Raw genomic sequence first — 26,068 nt, 5'->3', positions numbered from 1 at the left:
GACACGTTGTGGGTATAAAAACGTCAATTTATGGTGTTGTCATAACAAATTTGGTAAATTATTACTGAATTTGTGGTAGTTTAGACATGTGTTATTATGAAATATTTTAATTAATTTCCTTTGGTACGACACATTGTGGTAAGAAAACGTCAATTTGTGGTATTTAAATATGTTTTCTTTTGATATGACACCTTGTGTTAAGAAAATGACAATTTTAGGTGTTGTAATAATAATTGTGGTTATTTTATAAAATTTGTGGCATTTTACAAATATTTTTGGCTTGAGTATAACAATTGTTGATTCTGGTACGACATATTTTGATTTTGTAAGGGAATATCATACAAGTAAAAAAAAATTGTACGATTCATTGTGGTAAGATAATGCCAATTTATGATATTGTTATAACATTTGTGGATAACATTATTTAATTTTTGATATTGTACACATATATTTGGTTAGGGTACAAGTATTATGAATTTCGGTATGAATAATTATGGTTACATAATAACAATATTTTTTAATTATGGGTAACCTGCTAATGACCTGTTCAACAGGTAAATTTTAATGTACAAGTCGTAACTAGAATCATAAATATGCATTATAAAACCAAAAATCGGCATAATGAAAATCACAAATTGTCATAATTTAAACATACGGTATACCCTGTGTACCATAGCTTCCTCCTCCGAATTGGTTTAATGCTTTATATACATCCGTCAATTGTAGTTGGGCCAACAAAAAATCGTTAAGACACGCACAGGGAAAAAAAACCCCAAAATGATTGTTTTGAAAAGAAACCTTGTCACTTCGGAGATCAGTAAAAATTTGGAGAAGTCAACTAAAAACTAACCCAAAAAGAGAAAAATCAAAACCCATTATATATCATCAAACTATCCCTAGATTAGAAGAAAAAAACTACACAAAATATCTTGAAAAACCTAACGTCTTTCCTCTGCTGAGTAGAGGATGTGCGTGTGCGATAAAGAGAAAAAGAGAGAGAGACATGAACAATTTTGGGGGAATTATCGAACAATGGAAGGTGGCGCAAACATTTTCGCAACTCAAGGACAAGTTTTTATAAAATTGCTCTAGAAATGAAAGGGAGAAAAGTAATTGAGAATACATGGAAAGGGCCAAGCAAAATGTCTAATATACCCCCGCATGTCCCAAACCCTAACCCAAATCAATTCCTCCTATTTTCTCCTTGTTCCCTCCCTGCCGCTAGGGCTAAGGCTGTAAACGAACCGAATCGAGCCGAACTGGTTCGTTAAGGTATGAGTTCGGCTCAGGTTCGGCTCGAGTTCGATTCGAGCCTGAACAACTTGGCTCGAATTCGGCTCGTTAAAATTTTTCAAGGCTCGGGTTCGGCTCGGTTGGGTTCGTTAAGATACTAGTCTGGCTCGAGTTCGATTCGACCTTGAACATCTTGGCTCGAGTTTGGCTTGTTAAACTCAAATGAATCGAGCCGAGCCGAATCTAAGCTCGAATTGAGCTTGTCAAGACTCAAGTTTGATTCGGCTCAGCTCATTAAACTCAAGCGAACCCAAACTCTCTCATTGATCGTATAGAATTTGGAAGAAAAATAAGTATTGAATTATATATACAACCTTAAAATTTTTTACATTTACAAATATACCCCTATTGAATTATTAATTAAATTTAAGTATAGGTTCGCGAACCGAACCGAGCCGAATACCGTTAGGCTCAGGTTCGGCTCATTTACGGAACGAGCCTAGAATTGAGGTTCAGGTTTAGTTCGTTTAGCAGACGAATCGAACTCGAACGAGCTCTTACCGAACCGAACCTCGAACAGTTCGCGAATGGCTCGGTTCATTTACAGCCCTACCTGCCGCCAAACCAGAGAGAGCAGTGGCTGCTTTGGCTAGGCCGTGAGAGCAGCCGGAACGGTGATGGAGAAGATGACGGGGACAGCGGCGTTGACGGAGTGTTTGAGGCCAAACCCAAATCTTTTCTCCCCTTGAACGCCACCGAGTGGACTAGCGACTCAGGGCCAAAGGCTAAGCGAATCATCTCTTTCTCCCCGTGGTCTTGGATTAGGAGGAGGCCCATGATTTTCGAGGCATTTTCTAGGTCTAGGTTCTAGATCCTCGAGAGCACAATTCTTGTTGCTTCATATGTATCCATGTCTTTGGTTTTTGGGCGCTAGAGAAGCGGAAGAAAGCCCCCGGTTTCTTCACCACAGACCATACCTAACAGCTAGAGAGGGAGTTTGAGTGAGTATTTTCTCTCTCTTGTTCCTGCAAAATAAAAAAATACACGAAAAAGAAAGTAAGGGAGAAGGGGGAAAAGGGAGTTGGAAAAAGAAGCAGACCCCTTTCTTTTTTCTAGTTGGGTTTCTCTGTAAAGGGAAGCCATGAGAAGTAGAAAGCTGAGGTAGAGGTAGCGACTTTTGTTTGTTTGGTAGTTTTCAAAAATGTTACACTTATAATATTTTTTTAATATGTTTACAACACAGTGATTCGGGGATTCACTATGTAAAGTGAGTGGGTCCCGTAGGTGATGTTCCCTGGCCACGTGGCCAGGGGATCTGGTTGCAAGGCTCTTAGTTTGGCTGCAAGGCTCTAAGTTTTAATGGTTTAGAGATACACTTCCGAGAGCAGAGCACCAAGAAAACTTGACCCACATTACATGCTCCAACCTTATCAACTATACCTTGTAACTAATCCCTCTCTCTCTCTCTATGTGTGTGTGTTAAATGTAAACAGACCACAGCACTCTCTTTTTTCTTTGTTCTTCTCTCTTTACAATGCATTCAAGCAATCTCGAAATCCAACATGATTTATCTCCCTGGTGTCGGGTATACAAGGATGGCAAAGTCAAGAGATTAATCGGCACCGAAACCGTACCCCCTTCGCCTGCAGATCCGGAAACCGGCGTCACCTCAAAAGATGTTGTGATTGAACCCGAGGCCGGACTCTCTGCCCGACTCTACATGCCCAAACCCACAAACCCGAATCAAAAACTTCCTCTCCTTGTTTACTTCCACGGTGGGGCATTTTTCGTCCAAACGGCTTTCTCTCCACTCTACCAGAAATTTCTCAACTCAATTGCATCCCAAGCTAGTGCCATTATAGTGTCTGTTGACTACAGAAGAGCTCCGGAGCACCCGCTCCCAATTGGATACGATGATTCGTGGGCCGCAGTGAAATGGGTCGTATCTCACTCGGGTGGAAATGGTGAGAGGAATGGCTGAGAGATTTTATTGATTTTGGGCGGGTTTTTTGCGGTGGAGATAGTGCTGGTGCTAATATAGCTCATAACATGGCTATCCGGGTCGGGTTGTTTGGTTTGGATGGCAGTCAGCTTAAGGGGATTTTTTTGATTCAGCCGGCTTTCTCGGGAAAAGAGCCAATTGGCACTGAGGTCGCTAAAGTGGATGGAAGAGCACGTGTCGAGAAGTTATGGCGTTTTGCGTGTCCGAATAGCGCCGGGTTGGATGACCCGTTGATGAACCCGGCGATGGATCCGAATTTTTCTAGCCTAGGGTGTGAGAAGGTCTTGGTTTTCGTAGCGGAGAGAGATTTCTTCAAAGATAGAGGTTGGTTGTATTATGAGGAATTGGGAAACAATAGATGGGGAGGAGAGGCGGAGATCATAGAGACTCAAGGGGAAGATCATATTTTTCATTTGAAAAAGCCCGATTCCGAAAAGGCCAAGAATATAGTAACGAGAGTCGTATCTTTCATGAACCCGTGCCAAAGCACATTGAACGGATTAATGCTGCAAAAGTGAGAAGGTATCGTTCGATTCTTCGTTCTTAAAGTATTTTTCATCCCTCAATCAATGAACACGAAGCACGCGATTCGACTATCGACACGGAGATCGAACGGTTGGAAGGTGTTGGTGTGTTGTTAATGCAACAACAGTAGTACTATTTTGATACTATTAAAAATTAGATTTTCCTAGACATTTATTAGAGGCAGCGCATGTAGTTGGCATTTGGGAAAAATGATCAATTGGGTGTATACGTACATCAGAACATGTGGCTATTATATTTGCAACGTATGTATGGATACGAGTCCTTTTTACTGCATGTCTTTTGTAATACCACATTAATGAGTGAGCAGGTGTTGGGTTACGAAATGGCTCAAAGACTAAGAACGGGCGTATTAAGACTTGTCGCGTCCAACGTAAAGGACTGGATGCCCTTTTTCTGACTTCTTGACCGTAAGCGAGAGTGTTGCGACCCTAAGGGCTGGATCACAGTGATGGTTCATGGTTTTATCTCAACGAGCGAGGATTTAGCAATTTCCTAACCTTGTAGGAAAAAAAGTAACAACGTAAAATAACTTTATTATGTCGGAATAATAAAATTGAGTACAATGAAAAGTAAAAAACTCAAACTACTTAATGAAGTAATTGAGTTTAATGCAGGAAAAGTATAAAGATAGGTGTTTTGCTGAAAAGACTTTGGTTTAAGCGTTGTGCTTGATTGGTGTGTGAATTTTTTTTCCGTTTTGAGTTCTACTATTTATAGGCCAAGGGATCTCACAGTTCTGCATGCACGGGTATTTGTTATCTTTATCTTGTGGCGCCATGTGTCCATAGAACCTCCACTTCATGGGATCATGGGCGGTTGAGAAGAGTTATACATATTGCTAGAGGTGGCAAATAGGCATATTTGGTCGGGTTGAAACGGGTTATGGATCAAATACGAGTGGGTCAAATAGTAAACGGATTGAAACGGGTCAGGTTGAATATGAGTCAAGTCAAACTCAAACTCGTCTGACCCGACCTGTTTCCCTCCCTCTTTTTCTTCTTCTTCTTCTTTTTTTTAAAAATTATTTCCTTCTCTTCTCCCCCGTCCCCGTTTCCCCCTTCCTTATTTTCCTTCTCTGCTGTCTTCCCCCGATATGGGTTGAAACACGTTCACAAATGGACAAAACCCGCCCCACCTGAAGTCTTCTTCTCTATCCTTTAACAGAAAATCTTATTTGCAGATTGTTTTGTAAAGAAGATTTTACAGAAGCCAATCGCACACGTTCAAAGTATTTTTGGACGGTCCATATTGAAAATCAATTATGACCGATAACAATTAATTGTGATCGATTATAATTGAAAACGAATCTCAGCAAATCTAAGAGAAGCTACCGTGTAAATAACGATGTGGAAATCCCCGAAAAGTTTCTTTTGACAACTGTTCTTTAGAAAAGAGCAACAAATATTCTACAATCACATCCAAAATCACACACTCAAATACACACCATCTCACAAAACACAAGGGTCCCACACACACTGTGTGTGCAGTATGTGTGGGACCCTTGTATTTTGTGAGATAGGGTGTATTTAGATGTGTAATTTTGAGTGTGGTTGTAGCATCTCTCAGAGAGCAATTCATGAACCGGAACTCTCTCTCTCTCTCTCCCTCCCTCCCTCCCTCTTATCCCACTCTCTCTCTCTCTCTCTCGTCCCTCTCACTCTCTCTCTTCCACCCCTTTTTCCTCTTCCAGTTCCCCTTGGGTTTGGTTGTTAGGGTTTTGCGAGAGGAGAGAGAGGACAAGAACAAGGTTGTGAGCCGGGAGGGATGGGATGACTGCTGGAGCCTTCATAAGCGCGTTTAATTTACGGTAGTTGCCATTGCTCGCTTGTCTATGTTTTGTTGAATTGTAGGGGCAGAATTTCCAATTACGTAGGCTAGGATTTATAATTTGTCTGTCTAGGTAAGACTAAGCTTTCTAGGGGAAATCCACCATTGTAAATATGGGTTGAGATTGATTCAACCCATATCAATCCATAATATAATATGGACGGATTGAATTGAATTATAAGTGGGCGAATTTAAACGGGTTGAAAAATATGAATTAAGATTGTCATCTCTACATATTGCCCATTTGCTCTTCTGGATCGTAGGAGGTTATCAGCAGTTAACAAAGGTAATGGGCCACGTTGTCTTTCTTTTTTCATGGGCACGAGGGAATTAAGGACCATTTGACGTCAAAATGGCCAGTAAACCTATCAACTTCATGGGCCCACCTCCCATTTGTTTTTCCCATAACATCTCAAATAATCATTTCCAACCATGGGCCTTTATATTTTACTTAAACAATTATGCCCAAAACACTCTTAGCACGTGATCAGATTAAGTTAAAACTAATTGGGCCTAATTTAATTAAGCTAAGCCCATTGTCTTTAACCCAATATAACTTCATTTTGCAGCCCAATTTAATTAAATAATAATTAAATAGCCCTCCAATATTTGTCCATGGGATCAAATTTTGACTCATTTCTAAATATATGCACTATACACAAAACGTGCAGTTATAAAAGGTGTTGGAGCATACAGCCATTGATATATAATTTCTCCAACAAAAACACGGTTCAAAAGACGTTTGGAAACAAAATGATTGAAATAGTATAGGAAACGACAGGGAACAAATGAAAAAAGAAAAAAAAAGAGTTCAATTCATCTCTCCACTATTGATAATAGCCACGTTAGGTCAACTTGGCATTCTATTATTCAATCAAAAGAAGCAAGAAAAAACATCATGCTGACATGAGCAATAGAGAAATCTATGAAAAACACAATCGCCTGTCGGTGGAAGGGTTATTAGGAACCACAATTGAAGTGAAACCGATGAGAGATTACTCAGTGCCGTTGGGACAAAACGAAAGGCTAGCTAATTTTATGCTTTGTCCTCAATTCATGAAAGCAGCCACCCTTTTGAGCATGGCCGCGGCATTTTCACAAGTAGGATTAAACAAATGGAACACATGGTCTTCCCCTTCAGCCTCCATAACCTCCACCGCTCCTCCCCACCACCCACTCTTCTCCAATTCCTCTTTGTAATACCACCCCCTGTCCCTCAACATATCTTTCTCGGCCACACAAACCAGCACCTTTTCGCAACCCAGCTTCGAGAAATTCGGATCCTTCACCGGGTTCAACAACGGGTCGTCTGACCCGCTGGACGAAGGGCAGACGAAAAGCCACAGATTCTCAGCAAAGGCCTTTCTCATGATGTTGTCACCTTCTTTTCCAATTGGTTCCTTCCCCCAAAAATAAGCATGCACCAAAGCAATCCCAACAAGCCTTGCCCCGTCCAGTCCTTCCAACCCGACCCGAACCGCCATGTTGTGAGCTATATTAGCACCTGCGCTGTCTCCTGCAAAGAATACCTCATCCCAATCGACGTAGTCGTTTAGCCATACCTCATCCCCGCCTCGTTGACTGTGAGAAGCCGCCCACTTGATCGCGGTCCAGGAATCATCGTAGGCGATCGGGAGAGGGTATTCAGGGGCTCTTCTGTAATCAACAGAGATAATCACGGCGTTGGCTTCGGCGGCGAGTGAATTGAGGTAGTTGTGGTACATCGGCGAGAAGGCGGTTTCGATGCAGAAACCGCCGCCGTGGAAGTATATGAGGAGGGGAAGCTTTTTGTGAGTTGGGTTTGCGGTTTTGGGGCTGTAGATTCGAGCAGATAGCCCCGTTTGCGGGTCGATGACGACGTCTTTTGATCGGACGCCGGTGATTGGGTCGGTCGAAGGGGGGACGATTTCGGCGCCTTTGAGTCTCTCTACGGTGCCGTCTTTGAATGTCCGGATTCCGAGGGGTGGGAAATCATGGGTTACTTCGTTGTTTGTGGTTGAAGACATTGTGGAGGAAGGAAATTACAGTGGCCGGCTTTTGGAGAGAGAGAGAGAGAGATGCATTTGATGGATGGTTTTCATGCGATTTTAATAGAGTCATCGGCAAAGTGGTGTATTGGTTAGGTGAGTCATGACGTAAGAGCTCGTTCTTCTTCACGATGACAATTCCAAATCGAGGTTTGGGAGAATCAATTTTTAAATGGTGAAGTACTGAAGTTGTACAGGAGTACCGTAAAAAACCTATTCAGAGCTTTGCAAAATCTCAGCCATCCAATTAAAAGTATTTTGGACGATTCGAATTATTTATTATCGTAATTAGATTGTTTTTAATCAGAATTATCCAAAAAAAATTTGAACTGACGGAGATTGAGCACCGTAAATCTTATTCACGAATCTTCCGTGAATAAATTTTCCTCTACCTTAAATAAAGGAAACATTATTGTGGTTAAAGAAAGAGAAACATTAAAATAAAGAAATCTGATACATCCAAAAGTATCACATTATTATCGCCTTATAGAGACGAATGCAACTACTACATTCATGCACCACCGAAACATGAATCAAGACATCATCAACAGTCACAATTGAACTTTCACATTCCTCTTTGGTTTTAATCCCTTCGGCATCATCCTCTAGACAAAATAGGAGTAGTAGTTACTTCTACAGACATTGTTTTGATGAAAAGTTGGATTTCACTTGTGCATCATGGTTGCATTTAGAACATTTTCATGGAATCTTTTTTCAGTCATTTCTCTTAAATGGCTGCTAACTTGCTTTATATATACTACTAAAAAATAGCACAACTCCAAGTTCTATTTTTAATAGAAATTATGAGAGTATATGGTATTCTATACACAAGTGGTGAAAGAGATTTAACGTTATCTCACTGTAGATAAAGGTTCACACTTTGTAAAAAATAGTAGAGAGGAAGATGTCATTAGCAGGACTGAGAGGAGATTTTGGTCGGGTTCTCTATTTTATTTTTTTCTGCCCTTCTTATTTGTGTAATTCAAACTATATGTCAATTTGGATTTTGTGCGCGCAAATATTCATATAGGTAATATCGTGTTGAATTTGTTTAGAGAAATCTATTTAAATGACGGTTTCACGCAAAACGATAAAGACTATGAAAATGCAAAGGACCCTAGTAATGAAAACTCAATCAGTGGTGAGGAAAAGCATTTGGTACAAATTTTGGAAGGCTCACACAAAAACCATAAGAGTAGTAACATAAATGACAACATACCAATCTACACACAACACATTATTCATATCATCATCTAAACCTTTACTCTTGATTGATGAAATATGCCAACCTCTTCACCAAATTCACAGCATTCTCGCAATTCAGGTTAAACAAGTGAAACACATGCCCTTCTCCTTCCGTCTCCACGATCTCTGCCGTTCCGGTCCACTCGCTCTTTCTCAGCGCCTCGTAGTAAAACAATCCCCTCTCTTTTGCCCAATCCTTCTCCGCAACGCAAACCAAGACCCTCTTGCACCTCATTTTGCCCAATCTCGAATCCACAGCCGGGTTAATCCTCGGGTCACTCGATCCGGATGTACCAGGACAAGCAAAAAACCACGCCTTCGGCACATCCCCTTCTTTACTGGCAAAATCCGGGTGGACCAAACAAGCCCCAATCAATTCCAGCCCCGCCAATTCTTCCTCCCCTGCTTTCATCGCTGTGTTATGAGCGATGTTTGCTCCCGCGCTGTCTCCGGCGACAAAAACTCTTTGTAAATCCGCATTGTCGTTGATCCAATTTTCAGGGCCCTTATAACCAAAAGAGACGCATGATATATTGAGGGACAACACAAAGTTCTAAGAGGCAAACAAAATGATTGTAGAGAAGAGCACCAAAATAAAAACTATGTCATCAGGAATCGAGTCAGGGCGTCGTGACTAGAAGATCGTTATTGTATCACAAAATTTGCTAAAATCCATGATGGCCAAAACTCAAAAACTTTCAAATTTGGGATGCAACATCTTATAATTAGGGGCCTAGAGCTTTGTAATTTCTCGAATATATTAAAACCCCTTTGGAAGGTGAGAAATTACGAGAAAAGGGGCGAAAATTGCGAATCCTATTAGAGCATCTCCATCAGGGTCGCCTCACCTTCGGCGAGGCCAAACTAGCGACTGAAAGTGGTATGGCAGAGTTTCGAGCAGCATCGCTTGGAACTCGCCTTTTTCCCCCCTTGCTTCCTCCCCTCGCCCCGCCCAGCGAGGTATGGCTGCCTCGCTTGGCTTCTCTCTGCTGCTCCTTTCTCTCTCCCACAAAACAAATCACCGACAGGATTTCCGACTCCGACGAGTATAGATAGGCGAACGGATTTCAGATCGATTTTCACCGGCGAGTTCGTCTTCGACTTTCTCCCGATGGGTTTTTGATTTTTCCAGCAAGTTTGATCGGTTGGTTTTTTTTATGTATATATGCGTACGTATGTGGCCGGATTTGTTTTGGCCGGCGACTTTCTCCGGACCTGGTTTGGTCGTTCCCATTCTTGTAATAAATTATACATGTGTGTGTGTATGTGTTTTCTTTCTTTTTTTTGGTTGAGGCAAATGGCAAGATTGTTGGGTATTGCTTTGGTTTGGTGGCTAGCCAAGACAAAAATCCTAAGCAAACTGGCTAAATTTTTAGGTAAGCTGATGGAGATGCTCTTATAGAAATATTATGCAAGAAATGGTGGGAAAATAATAAAATTCATTATTTCCAACCAATTTTCTTATCAGTTCTTACTATGTCTCGCCAATAGAAAAGAAAAGATTACCTGTCCATTACAATGCGACGCGACCCATTTGAGAGCAGCCCACGAATCTTCATATGCAATCGGAATTGGGTATTCTGGGGCCAATCTATAATCCACAGAAATCGCGATAACATTAGCTTCGGCCACGAGAGAGGTGAGGTGGTTGTGGTACTCGGCGCAGAAGGGTGATCCAAAGCAATAGGCTCCGCCGTGAAAATAGACCAAGACAGGGAGTCTTCGGTTTGGTCCGACGGTGGTGGGTTTGAAGAGGCGTGCCGATATAGCAGATTCCGGCGAGATGACCACGTCTTTGGAGGAAACAATGGAGTTGGGATTTGTAGATGTGGGAACTCTGTCGATGCCGAAGAATCTTTCCACTCGTCCATCTTTATAGGCTCTGAAGTAGGGGAGGAACTCGTATGCGATCTCGTTGTTGTTATCATTGTCGTTGTTGTTGTTTGATTCCATCGTTTGGAAGGAGGTGAGACAGGAAAGGGAAATGGAGAGACAGTGGTTTAAGAGTGAAACAGGTTAGTGGGTGTGATTAGAATTCTGAGGTTGGTTGGTTGGTTGTTTGTTTGTTGCTTGATTGATTCCCGTAGTTGGCTTTACTTTTGCTTTTTTCACGTTTGAAAGCATTACTAGGAAAAGCAATCATTGGCGTAGTTGAACCAAGTTTTCTCTCCATAAAAAAATGCTACGTACGTACGGGCATGCATGTAACGTATGTGCACAATGTTACGGATACCATCCAAATCGTCCGTTGTGTATGGAGTCTATATTTAATTATCGTGTGAGATTCGCATATATTAGATGATTTTGAGCACATATGTATTCGAATGTGTTCATCCTTTGGTTTGTTCTTTCTCCGTAGGTACTTGAAGTACTGAAAGTGTAAATTGTGAAGTTGAATGCACGTTGATTTTTGCGTATTTTTATCTCCATTCCTTCTACATTATCCAAGTCATTTGGGTTGCAATAAAAAAACGAAATAAGTTTAATCCAACTATCATGATTCGAAATTGTGTCATTTTTAGTTTTTTTGACACTGTAACAAGACAAAAACTAAAATTGATAAGACTATTTTGAGACCGACGAATGAACTTTTTCCTCCAAATAGACCAGTACAGATATCATAAAGTACTTTGTGAACTAAAATAATTGATACGAGTCTAAAAGCAATCATGTGTATAGTTGAAGCACTCCTGTTAATGAGTTGTTTTTATTAACAAAAAATATTAAAAACTTAACGTATTTTACCATCTCGTTTTCACTTTAAAAAAAATTTCAGCATTTTTACCATCTCTTTTTCACTAACCAAAAAGTTGTCAACAAAAACATTTTTTGCTACAGTAACTCTACTCACAAACACATCAGCAACTTATTCACTACCGGAAACAATTTAACATTTCTTAACAACTTATTCACTATCAGAAATACCTAACAACTTCTCAACCATAAATAAATATCTAAAAAAATTTCTCCCCTAAAAATCTGGACGAATTTCCATTATCTTAAAAGAAACAAAACCATCATAAAAAACAAGTGGTCTGCATTATGTTCTAGGAAGCTTACATATTATAGTTTTGTTTGTAACTCAGGTGTTCGGGTCAAGTTTACTTGCACATATAAAAAACTTTGGTGGTTCAATAGATGAATTCATGTGGTAAACACATGAATTTTTGCAGTTCAAAAAGTCAATAAAAAATTTAAAAGTCGACACGAGAATATAGACTTTTGTGGTCTAGCATTTAGTGGTTGATTATAATCGTCTTAGAAGGATGTGTACGATAACCAGGGGCGGAGCCACCTTGAGACAAGGGGTGGCATCCGACCCCTCCTGCCTTCCAAATTACAATGGAGATAATTATAGATTTTATCCCAAAATTGCTTACTTGACCCCATTTTTACATTACAATTTGCCCCAGTCCATTTAAAAGTTTAGAACTTGAGGAAAAAAAGAGGGCAAAGTAAAATATCCCCACTTCTCCTCCCTAAAAAAATCCCAAAAATATCTACTTAACTCCTTTTTGTTTACCATTTCAATGTTTTTTTTTACTATCAAGTAGTATGAAACAAATTTTTTTTGTGCTATAGGAAATTGACCTCATTGCCAATAATTTCTGGCTCCGTCCCTGACGATAACGGGTAACCGGTTTGAAAAATGCTATAATACACATTCTTATAAATTAAGTTTTGAAGATCACATAAAATACTATAATACACATTCTTATAAATTAAGTTTTGAACATCACTTAAAATACTATAAATTGAAAGATATAAGTAATTTAAAATAGGATGTGTACGAGAATATAAACTTTTGTGGTCTAGCATTTAGTGGTTGATTATAATCGTCTTAGAAGGATGTGTACGATAACGGGTAACCGGTTTGAAAAATGCTATAATACACATTCTTATAAATTAAGTTTTGAAGATCACATAAAATACTATAAATTGAAAGATATAAGTAATTTAAAATTGACACGTAATTCCATAAATATCTAACATTACGGGACAAAATGGAGTAATATTTATGTTCCATTTTGGTCAACGGAATACTGCCAAGCACGGTGGTGCCAAGAGGCCCATCTGGCCGTTCATCTCGATACGGACGACTTGAATCTAATCTAAGTACATAAAAATCTGGATTGTCTATTGCTCGAATTAAAATTTGAGCCGCCGATTGTTGTGATAAGAGCATCTCCAGCCTTCACCCATATTTTTTCTCAAATTTGAGTCAAATTTTGGGTAAAAACCCATTTTGGGTAGACACATCTCCAACCATCAAACTCAAATTTTACACATCTCCCTCTTTCTCTCTCTCTCTAACTAGCCGTTGGAGAAATTGGTCAAGGCAAAAGTTATCTCAGATTTGGGCAAAAAAATGGGTAAAACTCAAAATGGGGAAGGGTTTGGATCAAAGATTAGAGAGAGAATTTTGTGATTTTTGTCCCATTTTTAAATTTAAATCTTAAAATAAGTCAAGGCTGAAGATGTTCTAACTGGCCAGATGAGCCGCCTGGCACCGTTGCCGAGCGGAGTGCTTGGCAGCATGCGCGGGGTTCCCCATACAATTTTGTCTCTTGTTTTCCTTATTTTTCTGGACCAGAAATTGGCAGCACCCACAAACCTCTTCCCCAAGCCACTCCCCCTCCTTTGCGCCATTTTTAACCTCGTTAACTAGATTTTCCTCCTTGATATTTCCCTCCCAATCCAATCAAAAACCCAAAACCTAAACACACGTCTCTCTCTCTCTCTCTCATCATCTTCTTCCTCTGCCCACACCGCCACTCTCTCTCTCTCTCTCTCTCTCTCTTCCACTTCATCGTCGTCTCCCCATCGAATGAGCACACCGATGGAGAGAGCCGTCGTTCTCCGCTCCCTCTCATGCACTCCACTTGTCTGCACCAGATTCTTCTCTCGCTCCTCCCGCAACCTCCTCGCTCGCCTCTCTCCCCTCCCTAAACGACACCGCGCAATCGCAAACCTCCACACCCGCTCTCTCCTACGTCACCACCTCAGAGCAATCTCCACGTCATCAACGCGGCCTTCGATTCAACTCAGAAAGCACTTCTCCACTCTCTCCCCAAGAGCTATTGCCACTCCCCCGACTCAGCCTTCTCCAGGTAGTTGTACTCCACGTCTCAATTTCAAAACCCTAGCTTTATTGGATGGATAATTTCGTTTTTGTTGCTAAATTAGTTTTTTTGTGTGGATATTTTCGTTGTTTTGTTGCTAAATTAGGTTTTTTTTTGGATGTTTCGTTGTTGCTAAATTAGGTTTTTCTTTTTTGGTGGTTGTAGAAGTAGTTGGTGCGGATGATGAGGTGGCAAAGAAGCTCGGGTTCGAGAAAGTATCGGAAGAGTTCATTGAAGAATGTAAATCGAGAGCCGTTCTCTATAAGCATAAGAAGACTGGTGCCGAAATCATGTCGGTGTCTAACAACGACGAGAATAAGGTCTTTGGCATTGTTTTTCGCACTCCTCCGTAAGTATGCAATCTATTTACTTGTCATTTGTGTGGACGATTTGGTGCGGTGTAAATTGGGCTGGTATATTGGTTTTATAATTGTGTTGAGGTTTAGCCTTAGCTTTTGAGGAATTCGGAGGATAGGATAGTAGAATTGCGAATTGGGTCATGGTGTTTAGAAACCTGAAAAGGTTGAGGCCATTCCTTGCATGGAGGAAGTGCAATGGAGTGAAAAGTGTTTAACTAGCATACCTATTTGGGTAATTTTGCCAATTGCTGAATGCTCAGCTGCTGTGGTGTTATTGTAAAAAGGGCCGCTTTAAGTTTTTAGTTCTTGAAAAAGAAGAAAAGTTTACTTTTTTAAACTTGTAGGACCCCTTTCGGCCTACCATCATTGGATACCCATGTTTGGTATAGATAATGGTCTGAGACCAATAAATCTACTTACGAATCCTATAAATGGCCAATGCAAAAATGACGTGTTGCTGATGCAGTGTACTGGGAATCCTTAAGTGAGTAGCAAAGTTGAGCAAAACGTGGTTTGTTAATTGAACCTTACTTGTTCAATATAGAAGATCTATATTCAGTTGGAGTGGGTTCTGTACATAACTGCCGTTGGTGTATTTCGTATCCCTTTATTACACTGTCTCTAAATTGTAAATGCAGGAAAGACTCCACAGGAATTCCTCACATATTGGAACACAGTGTATTGTGTGGTTCAAGAAAGTACCCCTTGAAAGAACCATTTGTTGAACTGTTGAAAGGGAGCTTGCACACGTTTCTGAATGCATTCACATACCCTGACAGGACTTGCTATCCAGTTGCTTCTACTAATACAAAGGTAGAACTATCCGTAAAGTTTTTTGTGTAATAATGTGGACGTTCTTGTCTTTGAAACTGGTTTCATGTTAATGTGTTGCCAACTTGCCATTTTTTTCTGAGCAGGATTTCTATAACTTGATAGATGTATATTTGGATGCCGTCTTCTTTCCAAAATGCGTTGAGGACTTCCAGACTTTTCAACAAGAGGGTTGGCATTATGAGCTTGACAACCCCGCAGAGGACATAACTTATAAAGGTTGTTTATTTCTATCTTCCACCCTTTCTTTGTGCTGCGTTCTTCTGAATTTTTTCTGGTCTTATTGTGCAATTACTTAACTAATATTTTTTTTCTCTATATGAAATTTGAGTTCTATTGCAGGTGTTGTTTTTAATGAGATGAAAGGTGTATACTCTCAACCTGATAACATAATGGGCCGGATAACTCAACAGGCAAGTATTTTGCTCGTGATATCATTCCATGATGAAGATGAATTATAAACAGTCTTATTTCTTTACGATATTTACTTCGAATATATCAGAATTGTTTTTCCTTTCAATGATTATTTGTTGGGTTGATATGTTATCTTTCTATAAATTTTGAGCCATGTTATGGGGACTCAGCTTCCCCTGTCCAAGTACACATAAATGGCAAAATATTCCTCTGTTAGGTTTTTTGGGAGTAATTTTCAGTGTTAAATCGTGCTTACGGGGAAAACGATTGTTTTGTTTTAATGCGTTGTCATAAGATATAGTGAATTACAAGACATGCGTTGTCATAAGATATAGTGAATTACAAGACATGCTTGCTGGCTAAATCTGAAGTCACATGTACAAATATCCCTTATCCTTATCCAAGCGTCAACTGTCTAGCTTCATAGACGGATACTCATCAGAGTTAGAAGAGTTCATGTTATACAACCCTTGTGTGTGACACGGCTCCAGGGGTATAGTAACCAGTGGCTTTCTGCTTGTGCACTAAAATTATTTATTATTCCATAGACACTTATGCTGGATTTAAAATTATTAAGCTATGGAGATTAGTTTTCCAGATGCAATATTTTTTGAGATTTCAATGCATAGGGTTGGAGTTTAGATCTCACTTAATATAAAAAAGGTGCATAGATGAAGATATTGCAGCCAATATGCGGGCTTTCCAGCTGTATTCTCTATTATACTTTGCATGCGTGAGTCTGAATGATACTCTTATGCTGTGTTTGGATGAGTTTTTGAGAATTTTTTTGTGAGAGTAATGATTGGAAGTAGGGGTAATGAGTGGAGAGAGAAATAAGAATAATGATTGGAGATACGGGTAATGAGCGGAGAGTAATGATTGGAAGTAGGGGTAATGAGTGTTTTTTGAGTTGGAATTTTTTTTCCAATCCAAACAAAGCATTAGTAATTCTAAAACAAGTTTTAAGTATCATCTAAGGCTTCGTAATCTACTTCAGTTATGTTTTAATGCTGTTATGTAAAAATTGGATTGTGTGGTTTTATTGATATCTTAGAAGATTGGATAGTAGGGTTTTATTAACAGGGATTGAATTCTATTCTTTTCAGGCTCTTTTTCCAGACAATACATATGGTGTAGATAGTGGGGGTGATCCACAAGTTATTCCCAACCTTTCCTTTGAGGAATTCAAGGTTTGTGGCTTTATGTTATGTTGATTTGACTTTCCCACAATTTTCTAGTTTTCTCTCAGTTTAGACGTCAAATCTTCATCTTGTTTCTTTCTGTTTGTTTACACATTTTGGTTTGGTGACGGTCAAATTTTTTGGGATAGATAGCAACTGTTGTTGCTAACATATGTAACGATCAATATTTCGAGATCAAGGTAATCCAAAGCAGGGTGGTTTGTGAATTTTTCTTTGGCTTGTGCTTTCATGATCAAGTTGTTATGATCAGTTGGAAGCGTACTCATGGATAATATGCAAATTTAAGTTGGAAGAGTTAATTTGTAAACACATTAGTCGTGTATGTTTAATCCAGCAATACTTGTCCACTGAGCTATCGATCTCGTATTGTTTTGTCATTTGGGCTTTATGCATTTTATTTCTGTAAAAATATGCAGGAGTTTCATCGTAACTATTATCATCCCAGCAACTCGAGGATATGGTTTTATGGTGATGACGACCCCACTGAACGCCTTCGCATTTTGAGTGGTATTTTTATTCTTGATCTAGTTATGATTGCGGCCTATCTCTTTTGATATAACTTGATACAAAATTTTACTATTTGTTTGGTTGCCTTGGGGGATAAGTGAAATGAATTAAGCTGTGCAAGTATTAGCAGCATTGAGGAAACTTGACTGGTCTTGCCAATTGAGACAGTAGACTATCACCTTAGTAGGATTAATGTAGGTTATTCAACTTATTCTGGGTTGCTTCATTAACACCCAACTAAAATTGATCTAGTCGTTGGTATGCCAAGGTACAATACGCGTTATCTATTCGAAATCTAAGTTACTGTACTTGTCTATGTATCTTGTTAATTTCTGTAGAATGTTATTTCTGGGGTTTTGTTTATTGTCTTCTTGTAATTCAGTTTGCTTTATTCTGTGCATTAGTTGCACTACAAACCACAGGTTAACCAATCGGACCATGAATCAAATGCTTTTCCTCTATTTCTGCTTTAAGTAGAAATTGCTATTTTTCAAATCCTTTGGGTCAATCCTTTGTCACACGGACTTGGTTTCAACTTGGGTGTCTGGTACGAGTTTTTGTGTGACCGTCAAATTTATTTAATTCCCATGTCTAAGGGGACATGCCGGTATGTTTCTTAAGATTCTATTATTTATCTGTTAGCTCTGGGGTGAAATCGTGTTAGAAGGTGACATGGTGCATTTCATGCATTGCATGGAAATTGCATGATGATAACCTTGAATTTTCAGACACGCTTCTTGGTGTTGAACCATACGTGTTGGACACGTAGACCGTACCCAACCAAAGTGTCTATTGCCTAACACAGATCAAATCATTAGTGTTTAATACTCATGATCATTTAATGGTGTATTGTAATCTAGTACTGTAATTCTATTCATGCAGCATCTGTCTTTTGCTTAAGAATAGTTAAGTCTATTTTATGTTTAAACTTCATTTCAAAATGCTACTCATGCTCCCCTTTCCTTGTACAGAGTATCTAGATATGTTTGATGCAAGTTCAGCTCCTAGTGAATCTATAATCCAACCTCAAAAACTATTTTCAAAGCCAGTCAGGATTGTTGAGAAATATCCTGCTCCTGAAGGTGGCAACTTGAAGAAAAAGCACATGGTTTGCCTTAATTGGTTGCTAGATGAAAAGCCCCTGGACTTGGAAACTGAGCTAGCACTGGAGTTTCTGGATCATCTAATGTTGGGTACTCCTGCTTCTCCTTTAAGAAAAACCCTGCTGGAAAGTGGTCTGGGAGATGCCATTGTTGGGGGTGGGATGGATTCTGACCTTCTTCAGCCCCAGTTCTGTTTAGGATTAAAGGGTGTGTCCGAAGATGACATTCAAAAGGTAGAAGAATTGATAATGAATTCGTTAAAAAACTTGGCAGAGGAAGGATTTGATTCCGATGCTGTGGAGGCATCCATGAATACTATCGAGTTTGCTCTTAGAGAAAATAATACCGGGTCATTCCCTCGTGGCTTGGCCTTGATGCTTCGCTCCGTTGTAAGTATGCTTTGTTTTTTGGTAATTGCTGTTTGCCGGAATGGACTTCCTTTGTTATTCCTCAAAGCACATTTAATTGTTTTCAATTTGTTCTTTTTGTTTTGTAGGGAAAATGGATATATGATAGGGATCCATTCGAACCATTAAAATATCAGAAACCCCTGGTGGACCTGAAAGCCAGAATTGCCAAGGAAGGCTCCAAAGCTGTTTTTGCTCCTTTAATAGAAAAGTACATCTTAAATAACTCTCACCTTGTAACAGTGGAAATGCAGGTGAGCATTTGTGCCAGAAACTTCAAGGTTATTGTAATGTACTATTTCGTTTGTGATGGTATTAGATGAAATCTGGTATTATTTTTGTCAGCCTGATCCAGAGAAGGCTTCTCAAGATGAAGCAGCTGAAAGAGAAGCTTTAAACAAAGTTAAAGCAAGTATGACTGAAGAGGATCTTGCTGAGCTTGCACGGGCTACGCATGAGCTACGATTAAAGCAGGAAACTCCTGACCCCCCAGAAGCTCTAAAAGCTGTACCAAGCCTCTCTTTGAGTGATATTCCAAGAAAGCCTATATTTGTTCCCACTGAGGTAATTATAGTGCTATTTCCTTGCAGTTGAAGTTCCAATGTGTTCTGTATAAGGGTTAGAAAAACATTACTGAGCTAATATGCTAGCACTCATTGATTGTAGGTTGGGGATATAAATGGGGTGAAGATTTTGCAGCATGACCTCTTCACCAACGATGTGCTGTACGCTGAAGTCGTCTTCAATATGAGTTCACTGAAGCAAGAGCTTCTTCCTCTTGTACCACTTTTTTGGTGAGATTCCTTCGAATCCATTTGGTCATTAAATTGTTGTTTCGTTTTCTTGTCAAGTGTGTTGTTCCATGCTACTGTTAGGATGTTGTAACCTAATGGTAATGTGAAAAAGATAAAAATAAAGAAAAACATACTGAGGTAGACTGATGCATGACACAGTATTGGTTGACACAAGTTGCCAGAATTCCTTTCTTTTCTTACAGCTGGGACTCAAAATAAAGAAACTTTTTGCCGTTCAGTTGATTTGAGGGCTCTATGATGTCTATTCAAGTATTCTTTCAGACATTGCGGTCATGATAACATCCCCTCCTGGGTCCCCGATCACAGTTTTCAGTGGGAGATCTTGATATCCCTGGGATAGCTTTTTGGGTCGTTCATGGGACTTGTAGGTTGTGGGCCAACATCAGAAGTTTTCATGGGGAATCTTGATTTCTTAAGTACGAGCAATGTACCAAATGACATCCCTTGGCTCGCTTTTGGGTGAATTCCCATTGTTGTTAGTTATTACTGCAACCATACTCCCTCTGCAGTCAGTGATTTTGACTTTCCAGTTGCTCTGGGGCCGGTCTCTTGTCCAATCTTTCCTTGTCATTATTGCTTTTATACTGGCTGTAGCTCCTTTTGTCTTTCTGGCCAGTGATCTCAAGTTCTCAGAAATCAGAATTGGTTCTACCATGTTCTCTTTGCACATTTAGAATTATCACTCAAGATTTCCTCCTATGTGGGTTAGAAATAATTACTATTATTCAAGGGCATTATTCTTTAAACCAGGCATCGTCATCATCCCCCGGTACTGGTTGACGTCAGAACCAAGAGAACAAGTTGTGTATGAGGGAACCTCTTTAGTTCAGTAGGAGGGTCCTTTTGTTTTGCGAGGATTTTATAAGTCACCCTAGAAACATAACGTTGATGCCAATAATCCTTGCATGAAAGTCAAACTGGTTCTCATAAGCTCTTGTTTCATGCCTTATTGTTGCTCAATACGTTTGTCATAGATGATAATAAGAGTTGCCTTCGGTAGAGTTAAGTTTAAAGCATTTAGTCAACCTTATGGAGACTGGAAACAAACATGCTAAAATGATACAAATGAAACAATTACCAAGAGTTGAGGAAAAGGTAGACCTTGACCTGTTCACGTATTTGGCTAACATAAGTACCTAAGATATTTTGCTTCAAAATTTAAGCAGCATCTACTCATATTCCTTGACAGTCAATCGTTGCTGGAGATGGGTACAAAAGACATGGATTTTGTGCAACTGAATCAGTTAATTGGAAGGAAAACGGGAGGAATATCCGTCTCTCCTCTTACATCATCAACACGGGGAAAGGAAGATCCCTGTAGCCATATAATTGTTCGTGGGAAAGCAATGTCAGGACGCACGGAAGATTTGTTTAACCTGGTATATCATCATTTTTGTGATTTGCAAGTGAATTTATAATTCCATATTACGCAGTTCATATTATCTGTACTAAAGGAGGATTGCTGCAAACTGATTCGCCACCAACTTTCTACGACTTTGGTCATTACTGTTCAGTTTTTCACTTCTTCCCACTATTTATTAGGAACAGAACTTTAACTTGCTCTAGCTCTCTGTGAGAGTGTCTGGAGCTCAGCCGGAGAGACGAGAGATAGTGGGATGATGGGATACTTCTCTATGTGATAGTGGGGTAAGTTCCTTTTTTCAGAGTGTGACAGAACTAGGGGAGCCAGATCAGCCATGGACATTTGGTCCATTTGCAATAGGTGGAACCATCTGTGCTTGGGTCAGACCTCGTGGGTCATATCACAAGGTTGCAAAAAGGGTAGGTACACTATCCTCGGGCTTTATTATGCGGGATGCAAAATGGATCCAGAGACAGGGATGATATGGAAGGTGTCAGCTCTGTTCAACTTTCCTCTTGTTGTCTTGTGTTTACCTTTCTCATTGAGGTGGTTCTCTCCTTGGTTGGGGGAGGCTCTGAGGCAAACCAAGCATCTTATAGTCGAGGAGATGGTGTTTCGATCAGCGAGGAGGTAAGCTGGAGTTCAATGAGGTGGGCCAATGACCTCGCTCGCTCAAGTAATGTTTTGTAATGCACCAGGTTGGTGTGGTTTCACATGGGTTGGCCTCTTCATAGCAGGAGGGCTGTACACAAAGCATTGTGCCATGGATTGGTCACCTTCTGTGTGATCACCTTCTTCATATCCATCTGATTCTCATGGATGTTAAAACCTTGATAAGGTATTGATGGAATAATCAATGCAACAAAATGCAGACTATGTATCCTATTTTGCATTGGATTTACCATGGGTGCATTCAATTATGTTGAGCCAATTTGTCAATACTGAGTGGCGTACTGCCTGTCTTCATATTTGTTCGCATTTGCTTGTATGCGAATGCTTCCCATGGTGTATAGTCAGGCTTACTAACTCTCACTAGTGATGGACTTTATTGGTTGTAATTCAGTTTACCATGATAAGAGACTTGTTATTAAGTTGACTGAGGAGCTCAAGCATTGATTGGTTGTAGGTCAATCGCATTCTTCAAGATGTTCAATTTACTGACCAGAAGCGGTTTAAACAGTTTGTTTCCCAAAGCAAGGCACGATTGGAGGTATCTATGCACTCCTTGATTAAATCGTCATCTAAGGTAACGTTATTCATGTTGATTATTTGATTAATCGGTTGTTTCATTTTCAGGCCCGAATAAGAGGCAGTGGTCATGGTATTGCGGCTGCGAGGATGGATGCGAAGTTAAATGTTGCAGGGTGGGTTGGTGAACAAATGGGTGGCGCCAGGTTGGTATATCTGGACTGTTTTCTCGATTGATTTGAATTCCATGCTTGAATAGTGTGTGGTGTCATTTATCCGCCTTTTGCCCTGCAAAGGTATATCTTGTGCTATATGTGACATTCATTACTTCCTGAGCAAGTGACTAGTTAATTCAGGTCCATGGAATCGTAGGTCTTTTGAAAATTTAGAGTTAATTCCTTGGACCCTCCTGTCGTTCCGTCGATGTTAAAATTGAAGACTCGAAGGAAATTTTTTCCCTGGGCTTCATTTTCACGATTCAGTTCTAGTGCCGATGACATCAGACTGGTTCTAGGTTTACGTGTTTTGAAACACATCAAGGTTCTAGCTTTCAAGCTGAACTCATTCCCTTTTTACTTTTGGTGCGTTGACAGTTTCTTGGAGTTTCTAAAGGATCTTGGAAAGAAAGTTGATGAGGACTGGGATGGAGTCTCTTCATCTCTTGAGGAGATCCGCAGGACCTTAATTTCAAGGAATGGTTGCTTAATAAATTTGACTGCTGATGGGAAAAACCTTACAAACTCGGTGAAATTTGTTAGCAAGTTTCTTGACTTGCTTCCAAGCACTTCTCCTGTTAAATCAGCTTCTTGGAATGCTCTGCTTCCTTTAACCAATGAAGCCATCATCATACCTACTCAGGTAATATATATATATCCACTGTTGACTGTCCAACTTGAATATATTTTTGCGTTTTTCTCCTCTTGGTGTTCCAGAAACCACTTCCTACGTTTGCAGGTCAATTATGTTGGAAAAGCGGCTAACATTTACGACACTGGTTATGAGCTTAATGGGAGTGCATATGTAATCTCAAAACACATCAGTAACACATGGCTGTGGGACCGTGTACGTGTTAGTGGTGGAGCTTACGGAGGCTTCTGTGATTTTGACACTCACTCAGGTACTTTTTTGGGTAGATGTGTTCAGCCGTTGTAACTGTTGAATCCAAGTTTCTCACTTATTTTGAACTTCTGTTTATAGGGGTCTTCTCCTTCTTATCTTATCGGGACCCCAACCTGTTGAAGACACTTGATGTATATAATGCAACCGGTGATTTTCTGCGAGATTTGGAAATGGACAATGATACTCTCACAAAAGCAATTATTGGGACCATTGGAGATGTGGATTCATACCAGCTACCAGATGCTAAAGGATATAGTAGGTAAGCCAGCAGACTGCTATTATTCGTTCTGGAAGTCATCACACCTTGCTGTTTGTGATAAATCGTTTGCGTCATACAAAATATTCTATACAAGAACATGTTATTCAGTGTGGCAATAGCATTTGGAGTGAAATGTAATCGGTTTCTGTTTTCTGTTGTTCTTTATATCACCTGTTTCTGGAAGAAAGATAAAATCTCAATGGTAGGAGGTTTGGGAGAATATTGATCTGACTGTATTATGACACATGGAGGTATGATTGAATTAAAGGTGAGAACGCTTTTCAAACATCTGAGAAGTTTTGGGTAGGGTGTAGATTATGTGTGATAAACTCTCAAGGTGCTGACCTCATGTGGTTCCTGAAATGTAAATGGCTTCCCTTCATTTTGTTAAGTATCATCCCTTACTTTTACCATGTGATGATGCTAATGTACTGTGAAGAACAAACTTTTGCTTTGTCATAATTTGATGCCGAAAAATGTCAAATGTAGGATGGTGAAAGTGAATTAGTAATTGACTTGGTAGTTTATCACTGATGGCAAGGGAGAGACATTCTTCCAAACTCAGTTTGTGATATTTATGTTTCCTTCTTTGGAAATTTTTTGGGTGTGATATGGAATTAACCATGTTTACTCTTCCTTTCAGTTTGTTGCGATACTTGCTTGGAATCACGGAAGAAGAGAGGCAAAAGAGGCGTGAAGAGATATTATCAACCAAGTAAATATTCTTTGATTCTCATAGATGCATCAATTCCGTCTGGGAGAAATCAAATACATAATGTATTGAATGACTTTTAGTCCTGAACTGCACCAGAGAACCTTGGACTGTCTAGTAGCCATCAATGCTGGCACAACTTGTCTTGTCACCGTTTATCTCGTTTGAGCTTGATGATATTCCTGTGGTGGGATCCACGCATTGCATGGCATTCTCATGAAATTATAATGGAAAATGTATTTTCTTGGGTTCTGATAGGGAAATATTTTCTTGGGGGGCTTTACATGGAGTAATTATTTAGGATATACCATATCATTTTTGTCATCATTGTGTGTTTTGTCTTCCGACTACTAAAATATTCATTAGCATTGGAGTTGTTTTGAGGTCCACATGAAGGTTTCTGCCAAGAGGATTATAACTATCAAAATTAGTGAGTTAAGAGTGAGATAGTGAGAGTGGTATCTGGATGTGTAAGAACGACTTACGTTTTAGGCACTTGAAATCATTTACATTTCTCTATATTCCAAAAATCAGAATCTTTGTCCACAAGTTTTCCTCATATTTCCCCATCATCTCTTTTTCATTTTGTCCTTACTCTTGTAGAACCAATTGCTCGTGATTTCATATGCTCAAAATTGTTTGGACCTGACTTGAGTTTTTTTGTTTTTGTTTTCCCCTCTCCAAAAAGCTTGAATGACTTCAAGGAATTTGCGGACGCAATTGATGCAGTAAAAAATAAAGGGGTTGTGGTTGCTGTGGCATCTCCAGAAGATGTTGAAGCTGCAAACAAGGAGCGCTCCAACTTCCTCGAAGTGAAAAATGTCCTTGATTAAGACCCCCCAAAGAAGACTATAAAGACAACCGATTCTCTTATTTCTATCCTCACAGCAGGAAAGCATTTTTGCAGCTTCAATCTATACTTTGAATCAGGTATTACTGAACTAAATTCATCTTCTTTTAAGGTATAGGGTACCCATTTCATTTACAACTAAATGGGAAATTGAGGAAATGTTTTAGCTTTCCTTTCCTCATGTACAATATTACCAATTGGTGCTGAACCTCACAATTTGCTAATGCAGTTCCTTTCCAGTTCTATTGCATTGTAACCTCAGCACTCTTTAGACCATTCACGTATTGTTTATTAATGGATGATATTCGTAGATATTTTGATTTGTTGCTTAAATTGCATGAATGATTGGGTTTCGTAGACAGGATAGTTTCGAAGTAGCAGAACTATGAAAGCAACTGAACGGGGCTCTAACTCTGAGTAATTTTGGAAGCATAGAATCACATTGATGGGTAGCCATCAGTGTTGGAATTTTGGATAGTTTTGGGTCCGACCGTTTTCCTACAGGCAAGAGCCGGCAGTGGCCTTGTCTTTAGGGGGATGCTGGATTGGTCACTATTGTGTCTCTGTTTTTTGCATGGGACTTATCATTCGGGGAGAGGGAATCCAATGTTTAAATCTCTCTCTCTCTCTCTCTCTCTCTCTCTCTCCACACACACATTTTTACATGTTAGCATACATGTATTGTGGGTTTCGATTGGGTCATGTTTGGACATCAAATGAAAGAAACAATGGGGATTTAACTATTTTATTGGTATAGTCGGACATATTTGGACATCGTTACCGATACAGTGGGTCATGACTTGAATTGAATGAATCCTATGTAAATAGTACTCCCTCCGTTTCTTTTTAAGTGTCCTGTTTCGTAATTCTAACTTATTAAAAAGATATCATCATTATACTTTTCACATCAATTTTTTCCACTACTTTCTCTACTTA

General features: G+C 39.6%; 3 protein-coding genes and 1 pseudogene across 3 annotated transcripts; 2 read left to right on the top strand and 2 right to left on the bottom strand.

Annotated features, from left to right (window-relative positions):
* The first annotated feature begins 2,690 nt into the window (after positions 1–2,690).
* On the top strand, positions 2,691–4,054 carry LOC131308369 (probable carboxylesterase 13; annotated as a pseudogene).
* Positions 4,055–6,400: 2,346 nt separating this feature from the next.
* LOC131308366 (probable carboxylesterase 2) lies at positions 6,401–7,838 on the bottom strand. Its single transcript, XM_058335283.1, has one exon. It carries the CDS (start codon positions 7,612–7,614, stop codon positions 6,658–6,660), a length of 957 nt encoding a protein of 318 aa, XP_058191266.1. The 5' UTR covers positions 7,615–7,838; the 3' UTR covers positions 6,401–6,657.
* Positions 7,839–8,756: 918 nt separating this feature from the next.
* LOC131308367 (probable carboxylesterase 5) lies at positions 8,757–11,012 on the bottom strand. The gene is made up of 2 exons (XM_058335284.1): positions 10,387–11,012; positions 8,757–9,385 (listed from the first exon to the last, which is right to left on the bottom strand). The coding sequence occupies exons 1-2, from the start codon at positions 10,831–10,833 to the stop codon at positions 8,897–8,899; spliced, it is 936 nt and encodes a 311-aa protein (XP_058191267.1). The 5' UTR covers positions 10,834–11,012; the 3' UTR covers positions 8,757–8,896.
* A 2,460-nt stretch (positions 11,013–13,472) lies between these two features.
* Positions 13,473–25,446, top strand: LOC131308364 (presequence protease 1, chloroplastic/mitochondrial-like). Its single transcript, XM_058335280.1, has 19 exons — positions 13,473–13,991; positions 14,169–14,352; positions 15,001–15,175; positions 15,280–15,412; positions 15,536–15,606; positions 16,714–16,797; positions 17,226–17,316; positions 18,288–18,808; positions 18,916–19,080; positions 19,172–19,390; positions 19,493–19,620; positions 20,831–21,020; positions 22,131–22,214; positions 22,301–22,398; positions 22,786–23,050; positions 23,147–23,309; positions 23,390–23,570; positions 24,214–24,285; positions 24,971–25,446. The coding sequence occupies exons 1-19, from the start codon at positions 13,709–13,711 to the stop codon at positions 25,113–25,115; spliced, it is 3,252 nt and encodes a 1,083-aa protein (XP_058191263.1). The 5' UTR covers positions 13,473–13,708; the 3' UTR covers positions 25,116–25,446.
* The last annotated feature ends 622 nt before the right edge of the window (positions 25,447–26,068 follow it).

Source organism: Rhododendron vialii, chromosome 11a (assembly GCF_030253575.1).
Source record: "Rhododendron vialii isolate Sample 1 chromosome 11a, ASM3025357v1".
Lineage (NCBI taxonomy): Eukaryota > Viridiplantae > Streptophyta > Magnoliopsida > Ericales > Ericaceae > Rhododendron > Rhododendron vialii.
Note: the sequence above shows the minus strand (reverse complement) of the source record. Positions and strands in the feature narration are given on the sequence as shown.

Excerpts from the sequence above, each read along its gene's own strand:
- LOC131308366 (XM_058335283.1), bottom strand. The coding sequence starts at position 7,614 with ATGTCTTCAACCACAAACAACGAAGTAACCCATGATTTCCCACCCCTC.
- LOC131308367 (XM_058335284.1), bottom strand. The coding sequence starts at position 10,833 with ATGGAATCAAACAACAACAACGACAATGATAACAACAACGAGATCGCA. Across the intron at positions 9,386-10,386 it reads CGTCGCATTGTAATGGACAG|GGCCCTGAAAATTGGATCAA; the intron begins GTAATCTTTTCT and ends TTTGGTTATAAG.
- LOC131308364 (XM_058335280.1), top strand. The coding sequence starts at position 13,709 with ATGAGCACACCGATGGAGAGAGCCGTCGTTCTCCGCTCCCTCTCATGC. Across the intron at positions 15,607-16,713 it reads TGGGCCGGATAACTCAACAG|GCTCTTTTTCCAGACAATAC; the intron begins GCAAGTATTTTG and ends TATTCTTTTCAG. Across the intron at positions 19,081-19,171 it reads TTGTAACAGTGGAAATGCAG|CCTGATCCAGAGAAGGCTTC; the intron begins GTGAGCATTTGT and ends TATTTTTGTCAG.